Source organism: Penicillium odoratum (assembly GCF_028828045.1).
Source record: "Penicillium odoratum strain IBT 22623 chromosome Unknown utg000008l_segment0_segment0, whole genome shotgun sequence".
NCBI classification, from domain to species: Eukaryota; Fungi; Ascomycota; class Eurotiomycetes; order Eurotiales; family Aspergillaceae; genus Penicillium; species Penicillium odoratum.
Genome location: NW_026643150.1, coordinates 3195859 through 3215347, shown reverse-complemented (window position 1 = coordinate 3215347; position 19489 = coordinate 3195859). Strand labels below are relative to the sequence as shown.

The 19489-nt window shown below is 49.2% G+C and overlaps 7 protein-coding genes across 7 annotated transcripts; 4 read left to right on the top strand and 3 right to left on the bottom strand.

Moving 5' to 3' along the window:
- Positions 1–14: 14 nt before the first annotated feature.
- On the top strand, positions 15–1451 carry N7520_011430 (SUMO protease ULP1; the record flags this gene model as incomplete). Its single annotated transcript, XM_057145363.1, has 2 exons — positions 15–159; positions 220–1451. 2 exons carry the CDS (start codon positions 15–17, stop codon positions 1449–1451), a joined length of 1377 nt encoding a protein of 458 aa, XP_056991117.1.
- A 641-nt stretch (positions 1452–2092) lies between these two features.
- On the bottom strand, positions 2093–3553 carry N7520_011429 (glycoside hydrolase family 16 protein; the record flags this gene model as incomplete). Its single annotated transcript, XM_057145362.1, has 1 exon — positions 2093–3553. The coding sequence occupies one exon, from the start codon at positions 3551–3553 to the stop codon at positions 2093–2095; it is 1461 nt and encodes a 486-aa protein (XP_056991116.1).
- Positions 3554–4987: 1434 nt separating this feature from the next.
- On the top strand, positions 4988–6728 carry N7520_011428 (uncharacterized protein; the record flags this gene model as incomplete). Its single annotated transcript, XM_057145361.1, has 2 exons — positions 4988–5690; positions 5743–6728. 2 exons carry the CDS (start codon positions 4988–4990, stop codon positions 6726–6728), a joined length of 1689 nt encoding a protein of 562 aa, XP_056991115.1.
- Positions 6729–7840: 1112 nt separating this feature from the next.
- N7520_011427 (zinc finger HIT domain-containing protein) lies at positions 7841–9148 on the bottom strand (the record flags this gene model as incomplete). The annotated part of the gene is made up of 3 exons (XM_057145360.1): positions 7841–8549; positions 8599–9042; positions 9105–9148. 3 exons carry the CDS (start codon positions 9146–9148, stop codon positions 7841–7843), a joined length of 1197 nt encoding a protein of 398 aa, XP_056991114.1.
- A 613-nt stretch (positions 9149–9761) lies between these two features.
- N7520_011426 (oxidoreductase, short chain dehydrogenase/reductase family) lies at positions 9762–10710 on the top strand (the record flags this gene model as incomplete). The annotated part of the gene is made up of 4 exons (XM_057145359.1): positions 9762–9809; positions 9860–10155; positions 10261–10561; positions 10621–10710. The coding sequence occupies 4 exons, from the start codon at positions 9762–9764 to the stop codon at positions 10708–10710; spliced, it is 735 nt and encodes a 244-aa protein (XP_056991113.1).
- A 262-nt stretch (positions 10711–10972) lies between these two features.
- N7520_011425 (putative endo-1,3(4)-beta-glucanase) lies at positions 10973–12145 on the top strand (the record flags this gene model as incomplete). Its single annotated transcript, XM_057145358.1, has 1 exon — positions 10973–12145. The coding sequence occupies one exon, from the start codon at positions 10973–10975 to the stop codon at positions 12143–12145; it is 1173 nt and encodes a 390-aa protein (XP_056991112.1).
- A 504-nt stretch (positions 12146–12649) lies between these two features.
- N7520_011424 (WD40 repeat domain-containing protein) lies at positions 12650–17977 on the bottom strand (the record flags this gene model as incomplete). Its single annotated transcript, XM_057145357.1, has 4 exons — positions 12650–17000; positions 17052–17360; positions 17410–17533; positions 17584–17977. The coding sequence occupies 4 exons, from the start codon at positions 17975–17977 to the stop codon at positions 12650–12652; spliced, it is 5178 nt and encodes a 1725-aa protein (XP_056991111.1).
- Positions 17978–19489: the final 1512 nt, after the last annotated feature.

Sequence of the window (19489 nt, the reverse complement as noted above, 5' to 3'; positions counted from 1 at the left end):
AGTGAACCGCCGCCATGAAGAATTACAACATCTTCTCCCTTTCATTCTGGCGTAAGCCATCGACGACTTCCTCAAAAGATGCGACTGTCTCTGTTGCTCCCGAGAACCAGCTCCAAGCTAGCAGGGCCTGGCAATCGCCTACAAAGGAGGACTCCAAAGGTATGCACCATATTCAGAAACAATGGCATTGGTGAATGCTCAACGTTATTTCCACGATAGAAGTGCCCTCTCTGCCCCTTCCCGGCGCATTCCCCTCATCACCTTCTTTATCCCCGCGACTTGCGCCAATCGAGCGCGTGGAGGACGATGTACCAACACAGGAGCTCGATCGTATGGAGATCGACGTTCCCTCCATACCGGAACTGCACACCGATCTTGGGTCTCACCTTCGCCCAGCAAGACGACCGAGAGCATCGATACTAGCGCCCGCCCAAGCCCCGCATTCTCTGACCATTATACAACAGAGGCAAGATGACGTACACGAGGACCTCATGGACATCGAGGATCCATGGGCGCAGCAATCCATGACCTACGAAAAGTTCCCTTTTGGTCGACCTGTCTCCGCTGTACAATTGGTTCATCCTCAAAAAAAGCCACTTCCGATCAACCGCACAGCATCAATCTATGCGTCAGAATGGGAGAAGCGGGAGCGAAAAAGAATCGCAGAAGAAGGCGAAGCAGGGCGCCCGGCAAGAATCAGACCTCAGGGAGAATGTGTGCGCCCGTTGTCGTGGGACTGGGTTGATAGGGTTACAAGAGCCATGAACAGTTCCGGCGCGGTGGCCCGGACTCTCTCCGGTGATGACTTATACCAGAGAGACATTGCAACTTGCTATAAACCGCTTGCCTGGCTCAACGATGAGATGATTAATTCCTACCTTTCCGTGATATTGCAATATCTGCAACAATCGGCAGGAAACGCGGCTCCAAATGAGCGACCTCGGTATCATGCTTTCAATAGCTTCTTCTATTCCAGCCTTCGAGATAAGGGATATGACGGCGTGCGTCGATGGGCCAAACGGGCCAAAATTAATGGCGAGGGGCTGTTAGAAGTTGATACAGTCTTTATTCCTGTCCATGAATCCAGTCATTGGACTCTGCTGGTAGTTCGACCGTTGGATCGAACAATTGAATACTTTGATTCCCTGGGAGGACGTGGGGTACGCCAAATGAAAATGATCAAAACTTGGCTGCATGGAGAGCTTGGAGCGAAGTTTGTTGACTCCGAGTGGAGTTTCCTCCCTTCGGTTTCATCTTTCCAAGATAATGGCAGCGATTGCGGCGTCTTTCTTTTGACAAATGCGAAGGCAGTTGCCTTAAATATCGAGCCCACGGCATTTGGAGCTAATGATACTGCATTATTGCGAAAAAAGATCGTGGCAGAGATCATGAATGGTGGCCTTCATGGCGAGTTCAGTCCGATCGATAAGACCGGAGCTGTTCGACTCTGATCCCATATCCGACGATTCATCACCTGGCTTCCTACCTTTCAACCGAACCTATACATGATTAATTCACCCTTACATCACAACTCCGACCCATGAAACACTCCTAGCACTTACTGGAGCTGTACATTTGTCTTCGAAACGCCATCATTTTTCTCCCTGACCTCCTACACCTTCACATCCACATCCACTTCTACTGTGCCAATACTGAACCGTTTTCCACCGCAACCGGCGTTTATGTGTGTTTTTATGTCTATTTTCTGGCGTGCATGGCGAACTAGAATAAAAAAGGGCGGCTTCATAGTCATGCGTTCGCATCGGTTCAGATTTCTCTCTTTGTTTTCCTTTTTGAAATTATGCCTGGACGAATGCAAATGATACCCCATTGTTACTGTTTTGAAGTCTCTATATGTCGCATAATAAGGTTGATATTTTGATTTCTTCTGCCTTTGTCTTCCGATTTCAAGATTTTAATATAAGAACATGAAATTAGAATTCTTTGAATCTACATCTGAGAGCTGAAGCATCAAGGTCATGCAATTATTTGTCTAATAATACTAATCACCGAAGCCCAACCAATAAGCGCCTACCGGGCTAACAAAAGAGCTATCTATAGGAAAAGGCCAACTCAGCTAAGCATATACACATCAGTTCTTCGAGGCAAACTGAAGCTCATCAATATTGCAAACACGCCGGCATCTTGGCTCGGTGTTTTTGCCTCCCTTCCCAGGCTTGCGATGCTTTCCATGCTTTTTCTTCTTCCGACACTTGCGACCCTTCTTCCCCTTCTTGCAAGACTTTTTCTTCGCAGTGGCTCCAGTAACAATCTCGCTCTCATTCCCGAAATTCTCTGCGGAATCGTCAACCGCAACACCAGCTGTATCAACAAAAGGCCGCTGATGCCCACCATGATTTTTCTCCGGAGGAAAATCAGCCGCGTCATTCCCATCCGAAGACTGGTTATATGCCAACTCGATATATTCAATTCCAAGGAATATCTTGTCCCCGATGTGCATGTCGCCCGTCCAGGATCCGCCGTCACTCCAGAGATTGATCACAAGTCGACTTTGCAGATTGGGCACGCGGTAGGACTTGACTTCTTCAAGTTTATTGTTTACATACCAACGGGATCGATCGCCGAGCCAGTCCAGACGATGAGTTGACCAGGAAGTCCATGGAACTTCAAGGTCTGCGATTGTTGCTGCACCTGGGATCATGCGATCTGTAACGGGATCGTAGTCCGGCTGGTTGGCGTATCGGACTCGATTGATGGGGTCGCTTGTCAGGATCTCAATGTCAGATTCGCAGTTTTTTGCGTGATAGGTAAAGACGCCCACGCAGGCACCGGAAGGAGGTTCCATTGTATCTTGAGGTAAAGGCGAAGTTGTGTTGCCGAAGATGGGCTCATTGTTGATGGCTGGTGTAGGAGACTGGTTTGGATCCGGTGGTGGCTGCCGTTGATCTGAAGGGGGCTGCGCTATTTGCATGCTGGCCGGCAAAATTCGAAGACGAATACGCAGGGAGCAGCGGAAGATGTTGTGCACGCGGGTCTCGATCTCAGCGGTGGATGTGAAGTGGGGATGGCGGACGGTGCGCAAGACGAGGTACGTTGCCTCCGGGTCATCGTCTTCGTGATCTCGAGTGATAAAGACGTTTCGTTTGGAATTGACCATGGTCACTGGTGCTTTGGGGCTTCCGGGACGGTGCCATCCTTGGCTGACCCAGTCCTCGTCGAATGCGGTTTTGTAAAAGAAGAGAGAGTCTTCCTGTGGATTCTGATTGTCCCCGGCCTCCTCGTCATCATCATCCTCATAATAATCGTCACCTGCATCCACCAAGTCTGTCCATTCGTCTTCGTGTTCCTCCGGTTCTGGTGGCGCCGTATCAAGTTGCCTCAGAGGAACGGATCGAAAGTCCCAAAGCTTGTAGTGTTGGAAGTACCCTGGGTCAGTACCAGATACAGTGTAACAATCGCATTCCTTGGGATTTTTCTTGCTTGCAGTCACTAACGATGCGTTGACTTTCGAGTCGGATTGCGCCGAAACTAGAGCAAAGAATAAGATACATGCGAGGCTCAAGATGCCTAGGTATGGGACGTCTCGCTTCATGATGGCCGGCTGCAATGGGATAATACACACGCACGAAGCTCAAGACCGTGGATCATCCTGCTTTCCTCTCAATCACGATTTGTTGTCTGGTTTCTCATTTACGGAAGTCGCAACGCAACCTCGACTTAGGGCTCCGCGGTTTCCTGATTAGGGTCTGCAAGATGGTCCCCCATCTTTCTAAAATGCAGAGAACATCGAATAGGAAATTCATAATAGATACTGAAATACACGCAGCTTCGGAATTGAAATCTACATTGATTGCCATGGCCATGCCAACACATGCCAGCTTTCTGACCAGCGGATCTATACTTCCACTTTGCTCGGATCCTTTTGCCGCGGCCCGCAAAGGTTTCAGCAAATAAATGGCACAATGAATAAGTTACGGTTTATCCTGTCCAGTAATCATATTTATGAAGTATTTGCTGCCAAAGAAATTCAGGAAACCGCCCAGTAAAAGCCTTGACTGAGGTTTCTTTCGAATTTGGGATATTTTGGTTGTCTGGTTTATTTGCAGCCTGACAAAGAATTTAATGAATGATTCTCGAGAACCCACAGATCAGCAAGCCAATCAAGACAAATCAGACAAGTGCAGGCCGAAACAATGAAGGCTGGCAATTTCAATCTGACCCCGCGCGCTACCGTTCTGGCCTGATTGGGCTGCACAAGCAGGATCATTGTATACGAGAATCGAAATTGCTAATGACCGGAAAATATGGCTATTTTTCTTGGACTTGTGTTGAATTTAAAAAGGCTATTTAAATGACATTTCCCAGACCCTAAATGTAATCTTAGATGTCCATAAGTGTATGGAGTTCACAAAGTGCTAAATCAGGATACTGGTGACGACACTTGATGCGGGTCAGCCTGGTCGGTCAGCGCGAAAAGGGCAAAATATAGCAGTCGAGCTTGATTGGATCTGTGTTTCGCAGCCAAGAAGTGGCGAAGGGTTGGAATCGATGATCATTGGATATTGAGTCAAGGGTGGATGCATGTAACAGACGCTAATAAAGACTAATGCATGCAGGCTTGTCTGAACACAGGCACCTGTGCATAGGTATTCGTATGGTCACATTCAAGTATTTAGGTATTCTATTCCATTCTCCCACAACGACACCTTGAATAGCAGAACATTCAGTAAGAAATTATTTCGGTCATCATAGAAAATGAAGAAATCATATCAACGGAATCATTCAGTTTAGAATAACCGCACAGTCATGAGCCATACAGGTCGTGGCGTGTAATGATTCGGTGTGACAGTAGGTTGGTCAGAAGGTGTAATGCCGGAAATGCGGCCCCCTTCCCTTTTTTGCCTCGCCCTTTCTTCTCCCTCTCACACACACCCGCCCCATAATACCAATACCACCGCTCGCCATGATCTGAAAGACTTGCTTCCGAAGGCATACATAACAAAGGACGATTAACAATAAAAGCACCATGTCCACCATGACCAGTCTTGAAAGGAGTTTATCCACCGCCTCCAGCACCTCCCTCTCCATGTCGCCACGCCTATCTGTCGGAGAACACACACCACTCGGGTCGGAACCGTCGCTCATCAATCTCCATGACCGTGTCAACCAACTGGACTCGCGCGTCCTTGAGCTCCGATCCAGTCTCATGACAAAAGATGCCTATGTCGACCGCCGAAACCGTGAAGATGATCATATTCGACGTGAATTCTCCAACCAGAACGCTACCTGCCATCGCATCGACTTGAACGTTATCGCTCTTCGCACAGATGTTGATCGGTTACAGAAAGATGTGGATCGAATTCGCTCTGATACTGCACTGATCAGCGATCTTCAAATCACTACTAATCAGCTCTCGCGACGGATTGAGTATTTGGAGTCTCGATCTCATACTTTGGAAACTCGATTTGATTCCATGGACACTCGATTTGATGACTTGGAGTCTCGCATGAATTCTAAATTTGATTCTGTGAACTCTCGGATTGATTCCTTGGAGTCTCGCATGGACTCTCGATTTGATTCCATGGAACGTATTCGTTTCAACTCTCTCGCCCTGACAATACACGCCAATATCAACCCTGTTCCTATCTTTGTGGATGGCTCTCTGAAATATCCACATTATTTCCCTCGCACAGTTTGGCGATTTTGGTGCCTCAAGAAGCCTAGCAGAGGTAAGCATAATATTACTGATAAACTTTAGATATCCAATAACTAACGTCTCAGTTCATCGCCTGGTCGAACTTGCCGAATTCTACAAAATTGAAGGTTATCAGAGCTGGAGTCGCATGCATGCAGACATGTTTGCCAATGATAGCGACTCAAGTGATGCCAGTGATTACGAAATTACACGTGCTGAAGCTGTCCGTCGGTTTCCGGAGGCGGCCCACCAAGCTTTGGCGGCCATTCTCGGTCTTGTATACTACAAGATCCGTAAGCACGTGGGCGAAGGTCCCAATGCCGCGGCTATGGCTCCTCGTCCTCAGAAGCGTCGACAAGAGGAGGTCGCCTCAACAAGCGGCAGTTCTAAGTCTAAGCCTGTGAAAATGCCCCGCCGACCCAGCGTTTCTGATTCCTTCATGCAAGCTCTGATCCATGGAACTGATCCACCATATGATGAAGAAACTTCTGTGTCTGCACAATCTGCGATATTGGGCTGGCAAGCTTTCTCCGATGTGTCAGAAGAAGCCAGGAACAAACTACAATCTATGGACCCCAATGATCTCAATGCTTTGTTCCGTGCTGTGGAGCAGGGTCGACGCACTTTGAAGCCTAGTCGATCTGAGATGATGAACAGGTCACCCACTGAATCGAAGGCCAGCAACAATCCCTTCCGGAAAGCGACTGAGCCCGCTCGGGAAGAGGTGGCACCCGCTTCGGGACCAGTTCCCACTGAACGTGCCACATTCTCCTCTTCGCAGAAGAGCAGTAGGGCTCAATCTAACCCTGTACCTACCTCGGGACCGAACCTTGTCCCAACCGAGCCTGCCACCTTCTCTTCACAGAGTCAAAGCAGGGCTCGACCTGCGGTTCCGAGCCTGGTTCCTACTGAACCGAACACTGCCCCTACTCCGGGATATCATCTTATTCCCACTGAGCCTGCCACACCCTCTTCCCAGGGTATCGGCAAAAGACAGACTTCCAATGACGTCCTACCAACTGCTTCTGATTCAGACAGTTCAACTACCTCGTATTCGGATAGTTCGTCATGATAAGTTTGATCTACACAAAGTTAACAAAGTTAACTTTGAACCATGCAGCAGGAGCAGTTTGTTCTGCTTTGCATGAGTCTAGCTGGCCCAGAGCGGATGCTTGTTCATATTCTTTGACTGGAAATCATCACCAGCCATTCGGCTTCAGTTGTTGATCTTCAAGTTAGGGGGTCGAGAAAGTATTGGCTGGGATTTATGATCTTTTGCATTCTGGAGTTTAATGATTCTTGACATATTCTGATGATTTGCATGGTTTTGCGGGAGTTGATTTATTCGGAGTTGATGGTTCATATGCTGCATTTTATTGGAGTCTCATTTTTTGTGATTTAGTTCCATACCCACCTACCTGATTTTCGAGTTATTTTAGCGTTGAAGTTTGTATTGATCTTGAGGATCAATTTTATTAACTCTTTCATGGTACAGGTCTCCTGTCCTATCGATCGAGTGTTAAACGTCCAATCTCGCTAGCATTGTATCACTCCTGGATCGATTCGCTACGTACTGAAATAACTAACTGGCTAGAATGCCTCACCAGTCACCAGTTTTGGCGTGGCCCCAATTGACGTCTAGCCCAGGCCGCAGACCCCTAATTTTGAAATATTGGAACCAACTGGGTCTCGGGGAGTGCTGTCCCTTCCAAAGGTTGGGGCATGACTTCGGGAGTCTGGTTTAGCGTGGGTCCCCAGTCAACTGCCCCCGGCACTGGTGCGGGCGCGGCAAGCCCCGAGAGGCCCCACCCAAATAGCGCCTGAACTAACTATCCACTGGTCCCCACTGTGTACCGCCGAACGCCCGTCTCCGACTCGGATCTATCTAGTCTAATTCTAATCTCACTTCTATTTCTACTATCTACATACTCTCCGACCTCTTTTTAGTGCAAAATAGTCACTTTGATGTGAAAGTGGACAAAAAATTTTGAAAAATCGCTCTACATTATGGGGATGGTCCGAGCTTCACCAGGCCCAGTTTGTAAGGCTAACTTTGATGCCTGAGGGACTTGTTCAATTTTGAACCAGATGTAGTCTTGGTGATTGGGATACTGATAAAAAATCTTTTTATATATTCTATGGTACAGTTCGTAGCCCTCTCGAATATGAAAGCCTTCAAGGTCCTCATGTTTCCGGCTCAAAGAGATCCTGCTTCAACACCTCCAACACCTTGTTCTCGTCCACATTCTGCAGATCAACTGAGGATCCAGGCAACCCGGAGGCTTCAGCATCAGTCTCGTGCTGCTCAGTTTCCAACTTCTCCGCGGCTGCTTCTGGACCAACAATGCGTATGTATTCTTCTTCCAGGACAAACGTAGATGAATCCTTCTCTGCAAGTAGTGTTTCCGGAGAGTCTGGCAGCACATATATTGTTGGGAATTCCATGACTGTCCGTTCCCGCAGTGCCGCTGCTAGTGTCATTAATGGCGCCAGCGGTACCAAGACGGGCTTCTTGACGGTCGTTCGTGGACGATGGAGGTAGAAGTATAGACCACGATGCGGGCCAATTGGTAGGTTTTGTGATTTCTCTTCCGCTGTTTCTGCAGAAGGATCGACTGGTTCCGATGCAGATGGTTGTGCTGATAGCCCTTCTGTAGACTCGGTAGCATTCACCGGCGTAGCAGCGGACGCTGTATCCGCCGAATCCTGCGCTGCATCACCCTCCTGCAGCGGTTTCTCGTCCTTCGACGATTCAAGATCCAGTTTCTCCTGTTTAGGCTGCGGAAATCCCCGATCATAAGCCTCAGCAATAGCCTGACCCTCCAAACAATTCTTCAAAACCTTCTCCCCAGTCGCAGAAATCCATTCAACGCACCAACTAAGACACTTGTGCCTGAAGCCTAGTTAGCAGTATTCCTACCAACATTATCACCGAAACTTACTTCGGATGCCATCGCGAGTTATTCAACTTATTCCTCGACATTCCCCTCGGCGCCCGAATCACCGTAACAGCACCAGCCTCCGCACGGCGCAAAAATCCAGCTTCACCCTTCACAAGACCCTGCTGCGGAATCTTTCTCTTCCGACCAGGTCCGGTCTCTTGCGCATCATCTCCATCGCCACCGGTGGGAAGCTGTCCGCGCGCAAGATCAATTCCCCGATTCTCCACCTCTCGATCGGCGCGCTCGAGTGAGCGCTCAACGCCCGTGATAAAATTGAAGTCGCGATCGAAGGCCGATTCGGTGGCTAGTTCGCTACGCTTGAGGTAGGCGGCTGGATCACGGATGCCGGAGCATTGCGACCAGAGTTTGTGGCGCCTTGTGCAGGGGAGGGAGCAGGTGCGGGTTGAGCAGCGTGGACAGCGGTATTTTGGGGGGTTAACATGGCTGTTTGGGTTGGTTGTTAGAGCGGAACATTTGGGTAATTTTGTTTGGGTGTCTTAACGTACCATATTGAGCATAGTTCGCTGAGTAAAGGGTCTGGGTTATCCATTTTTGTGTTGAATTAGAGGAATTGGAGAAATGCGACTTCGAAGCTTTCGAAAATTGAACGCTTATCCTTATCGATAAGAGATTTGTGTTGCCTCAGGCTACAGGTGCAGTAGTTATCCAATGAATTGATTTTGTATTTTTTCTAAAGTACAGTCAATAAGCTTAACTGAGATAGACTCAGGCTTCTGGTCTGATCATACCCGTTGACTCATGCTTCATGCTGTGAAGTCCCTGGTAAAAAGAGAGATATGTTGAATGTCAACTCATCGACATATATAATTACGTATTCTGCAGGAAAGCTGATGCAATCCCAATGTCCACTTTTTTACTGTGCGTACAGTGATAGAATTGCATCAGAAATGCCAATAATGATGACCTCGGAAGATATGATAATCAAAATATCATTGAGACCTCGGGAGTCGTACACCAGTCTCATTTTCTCAAAATGATATCATCCCTGTGCGTGATGATCAATCATCCATCCCCGCCGCATTTCTAAGCAGCCATGAAACCCCGAGAATTCAACTGGATATTTTGTCTATTTAACCCCCGGTCCTTCAACATAAAAATTCAACATCCGATACTTATTCACCAAAAACATTGAACCTTGGAATATGGCTTCCAAAGCAGTTGCAATTATCGCTGGTGTCGGTCCCGGAACGGTACGTTTCCAATACCATTCATAAAGACCATATACTAACCACAGTTTCAGGGCGCATCTATTGCTAGGCGTTTTGCCCAATCCTACAACGTGGTGGTTCTTGGTCGTAACCCTGACAACTACACACCTGTTGTTGAACAGATTAACTCCAGCGGTGGCCAGGCAGTCGGTATCAGTACCGATGTTAGCGACAGCAACAGCGTCAATGCTGCCTTTGATCAAATCGAAAAGAAGTTCCCTGGCTCTCCAGTGGCAGCAGCTATATTTAACCCAGGCGGTGGTTTTGTGAGGAAACCTTTCCTGGAATTGACAGGAGACGATTTTTCGAATGCCCTTGATGGCCAGGCGTATGTAACAATTCAATTTTTCCCACCGCATATCAATCCTTCATTCTTCATTTTCGCACTTCATCTACATATCTGAAATAAAATAAAATACTAACAATGAAACAGGAAGGGTGGATTTAATTTCGCCAAACGTGCCTTGCCACTTCTCCTCAATGCAAAAGCCTCGGCCGCTCATCCGCCAACTCTGATTTTCACAGGTGCCACTGCTAGTGTGAGAGGGTCACCTAACTTTGCTGCGTTTGCAGCGGGCAAGTTTGCACTTCGAGCACTTGCTCAATCGCTAGCACGTGAATTCGGGCCCCAAGGTATTCACGTGTCGCATGCCATTATTGATGGCGTTATTGATATCCCTCGTACCAAGGCTTGGGTGTTCGAGCACGAAGACGCGAAGCTGAATCCCGATGCTGTAAGTGACTCACTTTTTCCAACTTTGGCCGTCTTCTTATGGTTGCTGATTCATTGTAGATTGCGGATTCGTACTGGCATCTGCATACCCAGCCACGGACCACGTTTGCTTTTGAGTTGGATCTGCGCCCTTATATTGAAAAGTGGTAGCTTTGGTAAATCCCAGGATAAATATCCACCTTTAAACTCAATTATAATTTTTTCAATGCAGCTAAGAGCTTTTATCTCAGATATTTCCCTTTTGTAAGCAGTTGCGAATCTGCGACAACTGGCTAATTAGGTTATACTTCTTGATTATGTAAATCTGCTGAGTCATGTACCAGAACGTCATCCGGCCTGGAGCTCTGTTGCTCCAAGTTCCATGCACAGTACATCACCCCACTTCTAAAGATTGTCGGCACCGATACACACAATGGCGATCGATGATGCCTCGCCCCAGGCAGGCTCATACTCGGGAAACAATGCCTCAACGAACAAACCTTCAGCACCACCAGCAAGCCCTACCATACCGCCGAACTTCACAGGTCTTAAGATCAAGCCCGAGCTCATCGCCCGACCTGATCTATTCACACTTTACTTTGGATTCTTCGGATCCTCAAGCTGGCAACGCCAAGCCAAACAAAGAATCATCGACCGACTGGAGGGCACATGGGTTCTGACCGGCCGCAACCCGACACAAGAGGAGCTCGACGCATTCACCTTATACGCAACGAAAGGCTTGTACATCGGCAAAATTGGTATTCCAGCGTCAACTGCCATTGGCGCAGCATATTTGTATAGAAAGTCGGGCTCTATGACACCTGGAATTGGGTTAGCGGGACGCATAGAAGCTTACCGACGCATATTCCTGAATCACAAGCCGGAGTTCATGACCATGTTGTCTAGGACTGCATTCAAGATGTTGTTCATCGGTACGCTCGGTGGTATTGTCTCGGGCATGGCGTCGGCATATATCAATGTGGGTGGGGTTCTTTCGGATAAGCGGTTGGACCAGTTTAGAGAGGATTCAAGGGCTTCGAGTGAAGAGGATGTTCGCAAGCGCAAAGTGCAGCTTAGGGTATACATGGCTAAGAATGGCACTGGCTTTGAGAACCTTTCTGGAGCTAGTGAGCCTGATTCCGGTATGGGTGGTTTTGATGAAGATCAGTCTCAACAGCAGTACGACTATGGCGCATCTTCCGAGAGCCCGGCAAAATATGAGTCGCAGCCCTCTCGGTCTCAGCCAGCCTCTTCTTCTGATTTCTTTGGTGGTAGCGACGACGCCAGCCCGACTGCTCCTGAATACCGGTCTACGAACCCTGATGGCTCACCCATGAGCTCTTGGGATCGTATCAGACAACAAAATGCGTCATCGAAACCCCAGCCCCCCATGCCCCAACCCCCACAGGCATGGGGTCAACACCCCCAGGCATGGGGCCAACCACAGAACCAGCCTGGGCTGGGTTCTACTCCCCCTAGTGCCCATGACCGATACGAAAACGATAGAAATCGCGAGAGAGAGCAGGCTCAAGCGGAATTCGATCGGATGATGGAGGCGGAGAGGAATGCCTCTGATGAGGCCAGCCGACGTGGTTGGGGATCATAAGTCTTGCAATCTTACCCATCTCCCTACTGTACATTACAGCTACATTGAATTATTTCTTTCTATGTGAATACCGACATTTGAATTGAAAATCCCCTTGAGAACTCCTCGTACCGTTGTAAGCCTTCGCAGGCCGTAGGCACATCATTCCATCTAGTAAAGCCGTCGACAGTATAAACGAAAGATGAAACGTGAAACAAGACCAGCAATTTTAGCAAGGAAAATATTGAAACGAAAATGCTAAGACCGTGTATACAAGAATGCTTATATCAGGCGCGTAGGATGGCCGCAATTGGTGCACAAACTGATCAGGGAGATCACGTACATGAAAATGGATAGAGCAAGTGAGGGTATAAATAATGAGAGAGAAAGAGGGGGAATAAGTAAAGATGAGGGGGAGAAAATGATGCTTCGCTAAACATAAAAACATGAAAAGATAAAATCAAGATATCAAAGCGGGCGTCAAAGGCAAAGATGACATAGAGAATTCATGAACGGTCGAGCTTGTCAGACACCGTAGCCCGGTCCGGGTGTATAAGCACGTGAGTGTAGCAGTTCGTACGGCATATCATTCTCTATAGCAGTAGATCCCCATTCTGTTGCTGTGCCCCAAGGCTCAACGCTGCGGCTGTTGCCTCGAATACGCGTAAGACTGCGCAACTTGGTCGCAAAGCTCTCGTTCGAGCTACGGTTCCGACGATGCTCGTACGAGGTACGTTTATCGGACTTCGAGTCTCCGCCAACATTGACATGGATGGTTGGGGCGGCTGTCATCGCGCGAGGGATCATGCGTCCCATATCCTCGTTTTCGATTGCAACGTCGATGGTGGCGGAGGATTGACGGGGGGAGGTAGGATCCAAGGAGACTGGGAACGGAGGTGGAGGTGGAGGGGTATTGAGATGCTGGAGCTCGGGGAGAATGGGGGGAGGAGGTGGTGGGATTAGATCATGTGGGGCAGGGGTCCTTTGCATTGCGTTCTCGATTGTTTCCTCGATGCTCACGGTTACTTGGGGCGATGTGCCGGAGACGTAGCCGCCGGAACTGGTGCGACGGTGGCCCATGTTGCGGGCACGGCTGCTGGAGCGACTTCTGGGGAGGTTGGGGTTGAAGTGTGGGTGCATTGGTAGTTCGGATGGAACTGGGGGCGGGTTCATGTATTTGGATGCATGGTTATCTGGCATAGGGACTGACATGGACCTTCCGATTCTTTCGGCCGCTTCACTTTGGTATCGAGTATCTAGGTGCGTAGAACCATGGCGATCGGATGGGATGCTAGGAACAGAGGGTGGTCGTTCTTCACGGCCACCACCATACTTAGGGTGCCGCATGGCTCGAGGTGTGGCTGGCAACCCCATAGGAGGCCGTGAGCCTGATGAGCTTGAGTCGGAGCTGCTGCCATATTCAGGTGATCTTTTGGCTGGGGGGATCTGGTTTCGAGATGGTGCTCGGGGGAAGTAGGAGCCATGGAATGGAGGTGGGCTTTCAATGGGTGATCGAGCGGATTGTAACTCGCCTGGGAAGGGGATGTTGGGTGCAGATGGATTGCGTGCAAGAGAAAGTCGACGTGCTTCCAGTTCAGCAGCGGCCAACTCTCTCCTCTTCTTCTCAGCCAGAGACACAAATGGCGTTGTTGGAGAGACTTGCTCCTGGGGATCATTGGTGGTCGAAATGGGCCTGCTTTGACTGCGGCCATGAGCAAAGGCATCTTTTTCAAATGCCTTACTGCTCAGAACATCCTCTTGCCCAAAGGCTTTGCTGGTTAAGGTCGCCTCCGGTCCAAAGGACTTCGCGCCTAAAACCTCCTCTTGTCCAAATTTCTGATCATCTTGTCCATAAATATGGCTACCCAAAACATCCTGTCCGAATGCCTGGCTGCTCAAGGTGCTTTCTTGGCCAAAAGCCTGAGGTTTCAGGGTATCCTCTTGTCCAAAAGCATGAGAACTCAACGTGCTTTCTTGTCCAAATACCATAGGGCTCAAAGTCTCATCTTGCCCAAAAGCCATAGCACTCAGAACAGGCTCTTGTCCAAAAGCTCTGCTGCTCAACTGCTCGAGACCTTCAGGCTGAAGCGGGAGCTCAATCTCCACACCCCCCTGACGAATTTCCGGCACACTCTGAGAAACCTTGTTCTTAGACTCAGGCGAGCCCTCCCGTCTAGAACCATTTCCTCGTTCCGTACGACGACGGCTCGCACTGCGGTGATGCGAACGAAGTCTCTCCCTATTCCCAGTAACAATCCGAAGAGGATCATCCGCCCCATCGGATTGGGGTTCCTGCCCGGGAAGCGTCATCGGCAAAGACATTGGCAAAGGCGAGGACGGCGATCGAGCAATCGAGCCTTGACGATCCGTGCTACGGCCACGGGATGATGGATCTAACCGTTCCAGTGCAACGCGGCTTGCGGTGTGTCGACTAGAAGAACGCTGGCGATTGCGGGACCCTGCCTTTCTCATTCTGCTGCTGCTTCGAGCACGAGAGTGTGACTTCTTTCGTGTTTCGTCTCGTTTCTCCGATTCTCCGATGTGGTAGCGTGCGAGTTCATCAGGCGACATGGGGACTGGAGATGAAGGTGATCGTTTCGCGGGCTGGATATATCGGCGCTCGTTCCGGCCACGGTTCTCCTGGGATGCTTCGCGAGCTTGCTGAATTTGAGCGTTCTGGCTAGTAGCGTCGTCTGTATTTCTTCTACTTCGGCCGGAGCGGTGGCTGCGGTGAGTCTTTGCGTGGTAGTTTGCTTCGTCTAGACTGCTGATATACTGGTCTATGCTACGACTGCTCACGCTGGGGCTCTTGGCAGATGTATAGCTGTGTACCGTGGAGGTGCTCTTTGCGCTATGAAGCAAGCCAGAATGGTTGCGTGGGCTGGCAACTTCTTCTGTGTCAACGAGTTCGATCTGGAGTCCGTTCGGTTTCCTGTCCCGTGAGCCATTTCGAATATCGGAGTGGTCTTGCAATGCCTCAAAGACTCCTGCTGCGGGCGATGGGAGTCCTTTGATGGCTGCGAATCTATCCGAACCTTGCACAGCAGTCTGGGGGCTTGGTTTCATAGAATCCTGGGCCGGTGTATATTTTGTTGCCGAAAGTAACAGTCCATCGCCGGACTCATCCTGACTCTGCTCTTGACCGCTAATTTCTTCAGCCTCTGAGGTTGAGCCATAACCACTAGTGTTGTAGGAACGAGACCGAGAGAATGTTGGAGGGTGCACATCTACCGGAGTTTCGCCGATGGAAGGAAGACGGCGCCGATTAAACGCAGGTGTATTCGTCCGGGATGTCATTGCTTGATTCAAACTCTGAATGTTGTTGAGCTTCCAGGAGCCCAATCCACCTGGGGACAAGGCCGAGTCAGCCACAGCGGATTCTGCAATGGGTGTAACACCAGGTGCGTTTGTTGGTGTCCGATCATCTGACTTCAATCCAGGGAATCGGAACCGATTATTGGGTTGCGAGTCGAAGGATGTGATGAGTTTCAGCGCAGGAGTCTTCCCAGCGGAGCGTTGATTAGATGCTGACTTTGGTCGAGATGGAGGCATCATTTGTTGCATGGATTGCATGGGGTCAGGCGAGGTCATTGGTGATTTTCCCCGAATGATCTCGGCGAAAGAAGCTGCTTGTTGGGCCGCTGGTGAAGTCCATGGCTCAGAAGGTTCGGCACCAGTGCACATGAAACATCGAATGGCAAGTTGCTGCTGGGAATGCGAAACCACGTACTCTCCCCATCGTCTCACGAGATATGACTGGCGTTGCCAGTCTGATGGCATTAGGAGACATGTCATGAGGATGGCCTCCATGAAGTGATTTTGCGACACATAGACCTCGATAGCATCATTACTGTCTCCCAGGCCAAGCAAAATGGAAGCAGCAGTATGGATATCTCCAATTTCCAGTAGCTTTTGCACAAAGCTCTGTCCAACTTTGTTCGCCTGTGCCTGTCCACTCATTTGACTCAAAGCCAGAAGCATCCAATCCGATGTAGTCGTAGGTCCAGTACTAATCATCTCAGCCATCTGATCTGTGTCGGTTTCCCCAAGCCATTGCGCCAAAAGAATTGCACTTTGGCTTCCGGGTGCATGTCGACTCCACTCATCTCTAATCAAGTCCGAAATATCCCCTTCCCATCCAAAGACAACGCTCAGCATTTGTTGCCGTAGATCATCAGGGGTCAGATTGTTCTCATCGAAAGGCGGCTGCGACTTGTAGGGCACATCATTTAGACGTGCCCGCATGAATGGGAAAAGATCAACAATATTCCGCTCAGCCGGACTCATCTGCACCTCGTTCCGCAATCTAGATCCAGCGCGAGAACTCTTGACTGACGACATTGAAACCGACGAAGCATACGGGAAGCCGGCCGATGGCTGTGGTGTATCGCGGCCAGCCGATGTCAGCGAAAAAGTTGTCGAAGTCTGTCCTGATCGGCTGGGTGGCGAGAATGCACCAGCCCTGTACTTCCCAGATGAAGCCTTAGAGCTTACAGATTCAGTTCGGCTTCGTGATGAGGCCGGGCTAATCAGATCGGCTCTCTGTTGCCTCAGATTGTCAAGTCCGTTTGAATCAAATGGCGTTCGTCGCGTGGTCGACGGCTCCCGAATATCCGGAGGATCCTGCAAGCGCCGAGGAGACATTGTCTTTGATCTTTGGCTATCGGCTGTGACTGAGCGAGGGATGACTGGAATATGTTGCACATTTGCCACCATTGCTGGATTGTCAACATCATACTGCTGAACTGAGTTATTAGGACCAATGGTGAATAGTGTTGCTGTGGCACCATGGTTTGCCAGTCCTCGCACTCCATCCACTGTAGGAATCGGCTCGTATGTTACATGCTTTGTTCGAACATCCCAAGCCCATGTTTCTCTGTTGAAAAGTTAAATTATATCATCCGATGCCTACCAAAGCTTCACTCACCCTTCGAGGTACTGCACAATCTTTCCATTTTTGGACCATCCCATCCACTTCGGATCCGCTGAGGTAGAATCGGATCGTTTCAACACACGGATAACCCTGGGAGACTCCTTCGCCGGGGGCTTTGATACACTCCAAACTCTTAAATCCCCATTTGAAGCTTGTGTTGCCAACATATCTGATTTCTGCTTCGATGAGGAGGCATGCCAGGCAAGCGAGATAATTGGAGAAGGTCCGCGAGAGGTGGTTAAGGTGTGAAGAATAGTAAATTGAGGAAGCAGCGTTGCGATGAGAATTGATCCATTTTGATACCTGAATTTGATTAGACATGCACGCGTATTTATCATATTGATCAACATACCCAATAGCATAAGTTCGACAATCCATTGCCGGAGCAAGAGAAGTAATAGGATCGAAAATGGTGCGCGCTGAAATGTGTTCCGATGTCGAGGGCTCGAACAGAATTACTTCACCTTTGCCATTACCTAAGTATCATCAGCAATCATATCAGATCAATGATTCTATTTTGTCATACCAAAAGCGACATTGCCGTTGCGCATCCATGAGGCTACTCGCAAGTGCTCGAAAGAGGCGAATCTGGCGATTTCCGTGCCCGTAAAGATATCCCATACAATTGCTGTCTGGCCTACATCGTAGCTGACAACCAATCGACCCGCACCGCGCTCGCTCACATTATCCACTGAAATAAATTCAATATTTTCCTGGTGACTACTGAACCGACGATCGACTGCGAGTGTGTCATGGTGAAGGCATAGGATCGTGGAATCCTGCGCATATAGAAACAGTGATGCGGTTGCCGCACATGGCTCGAACCGAGGCTCAGTTGCTTGTGCTTGCGGAGCCATTTTTTTGACGATCGAGGGTCGCGATTCGGATGCCACGTTCCTATTCCATGTTAATCTATCCATTTTGTGTTTCAAAAGTTTTATATGCCTTGCAATCTGGGAGCTAACCACCAGAGCGACCTTGACAAATGCTAGGTTATTGCTCTGGGTCCCTAAATGCCAGGGAAAGGGAATACCCCACAAGACCAGATAGATGCAAAGAAAAAAGGAAAAGGGAAAAAAGAAAGAAAGATCAGAAACTAACCTGATTCTGCTCTGACCAGGTTGGGTTACTTAATCAGCCACGACCCTAGATGACCATTCAAGGCAGAGGGGAAAGAGCGCGAATACCGCCAGGCATTTGGAGTTGGGGGGAGACGGGATTTAGTGCCTGACGAGGCGAAAGGATTGCAGGAAGCTAGTTCGCAATGATATGGGCCTTAAGAAGGAAGCGTTGGAAGCGAGCTGTAGGTGATATGCGACGATATGCAACCAGGCGAAGATTGGCGTAGTTTGAATGCACGGAGAGGAAAGAATGAACAGGAAAGAAGAACAGGGATCGAAAATAAATTTGATGACCACGTTCATCACATCCCATAAGTACTAGCGTGGCTAAAAGGGCTTAAGTTTGTGACAGGATGTGGGGTGGAGATGGTAGCAGGGATGTGCATCTATACTATATACGCATATAAAACTCTAGGATTCTGGCGTCACCCTGGTCGTGGAGCCAAGTAATAGGGGGATGCGCTTACTCCGGTAGGACAAGAAAGCTCAGAATTCGACTGAAAGGAAGCAGAGGGGGCGCCGGTAGCCGATCAGAATCTTCGAGTTCCATCGAAGTAGAGCAATCGGGATTGGCGCCGGGGCACGACACAGGGCGCTTCATTTCACGACCAACCATACAACTGGGCCGTCTGGGAGGCACCTAGAATCCACCACTTGCCCGAAAAGATGGAGACAGTCAGAAGTATCACCTGATTGGAGACGGTGAGATCGAGCCTTTTTTTGGTGGCTGGGGTGCGTGGCTCTGGGTCGGTGGGACTGCACCAACGAGCATGCAGAAACGAGTAAGAAGTTACGGGCTTATAGATCAATGCAGGAAGTTCTCGAATCACATACGGGAACCATCATCTTTGGTGGGTCCTCCGATATCAGAGAAAGCGCGCGGAGTCGATCGTCCTAGAAAAGGCTCCACGACTCCAAAAGGGCCCGTAGACTAAGCCTGCGAGAAACGAGAGAAAGTGACAGGGCCGTTCATAGTAGAGTAAATCATCCGAATACATCTCAGTGGCTGTTTAAAGTGTGTCTATTGGATTGTATAGAAAACTATTGGGGAAAACTCGCTGCAGTGGCCCGTTGCGAAACGTGAGAATCACCCTAAGTCGAGTTAATAAACTGATTTTCCTTTTTTTTGCACTTTCTGAGACAAAATAACGGCAAAATCGCAAATCCAGTTGTGATAAAAGAGATCCGTGCAGGGAAGTTGACAAGCTGCACCTTTCGTCACGTTTCATCAGCCAATCACATCTCATCCCCGCTAATCCCTAGGCGCCTACAGTAACTCTACTCAACCAATGAGCATCCATATCTGGTAAG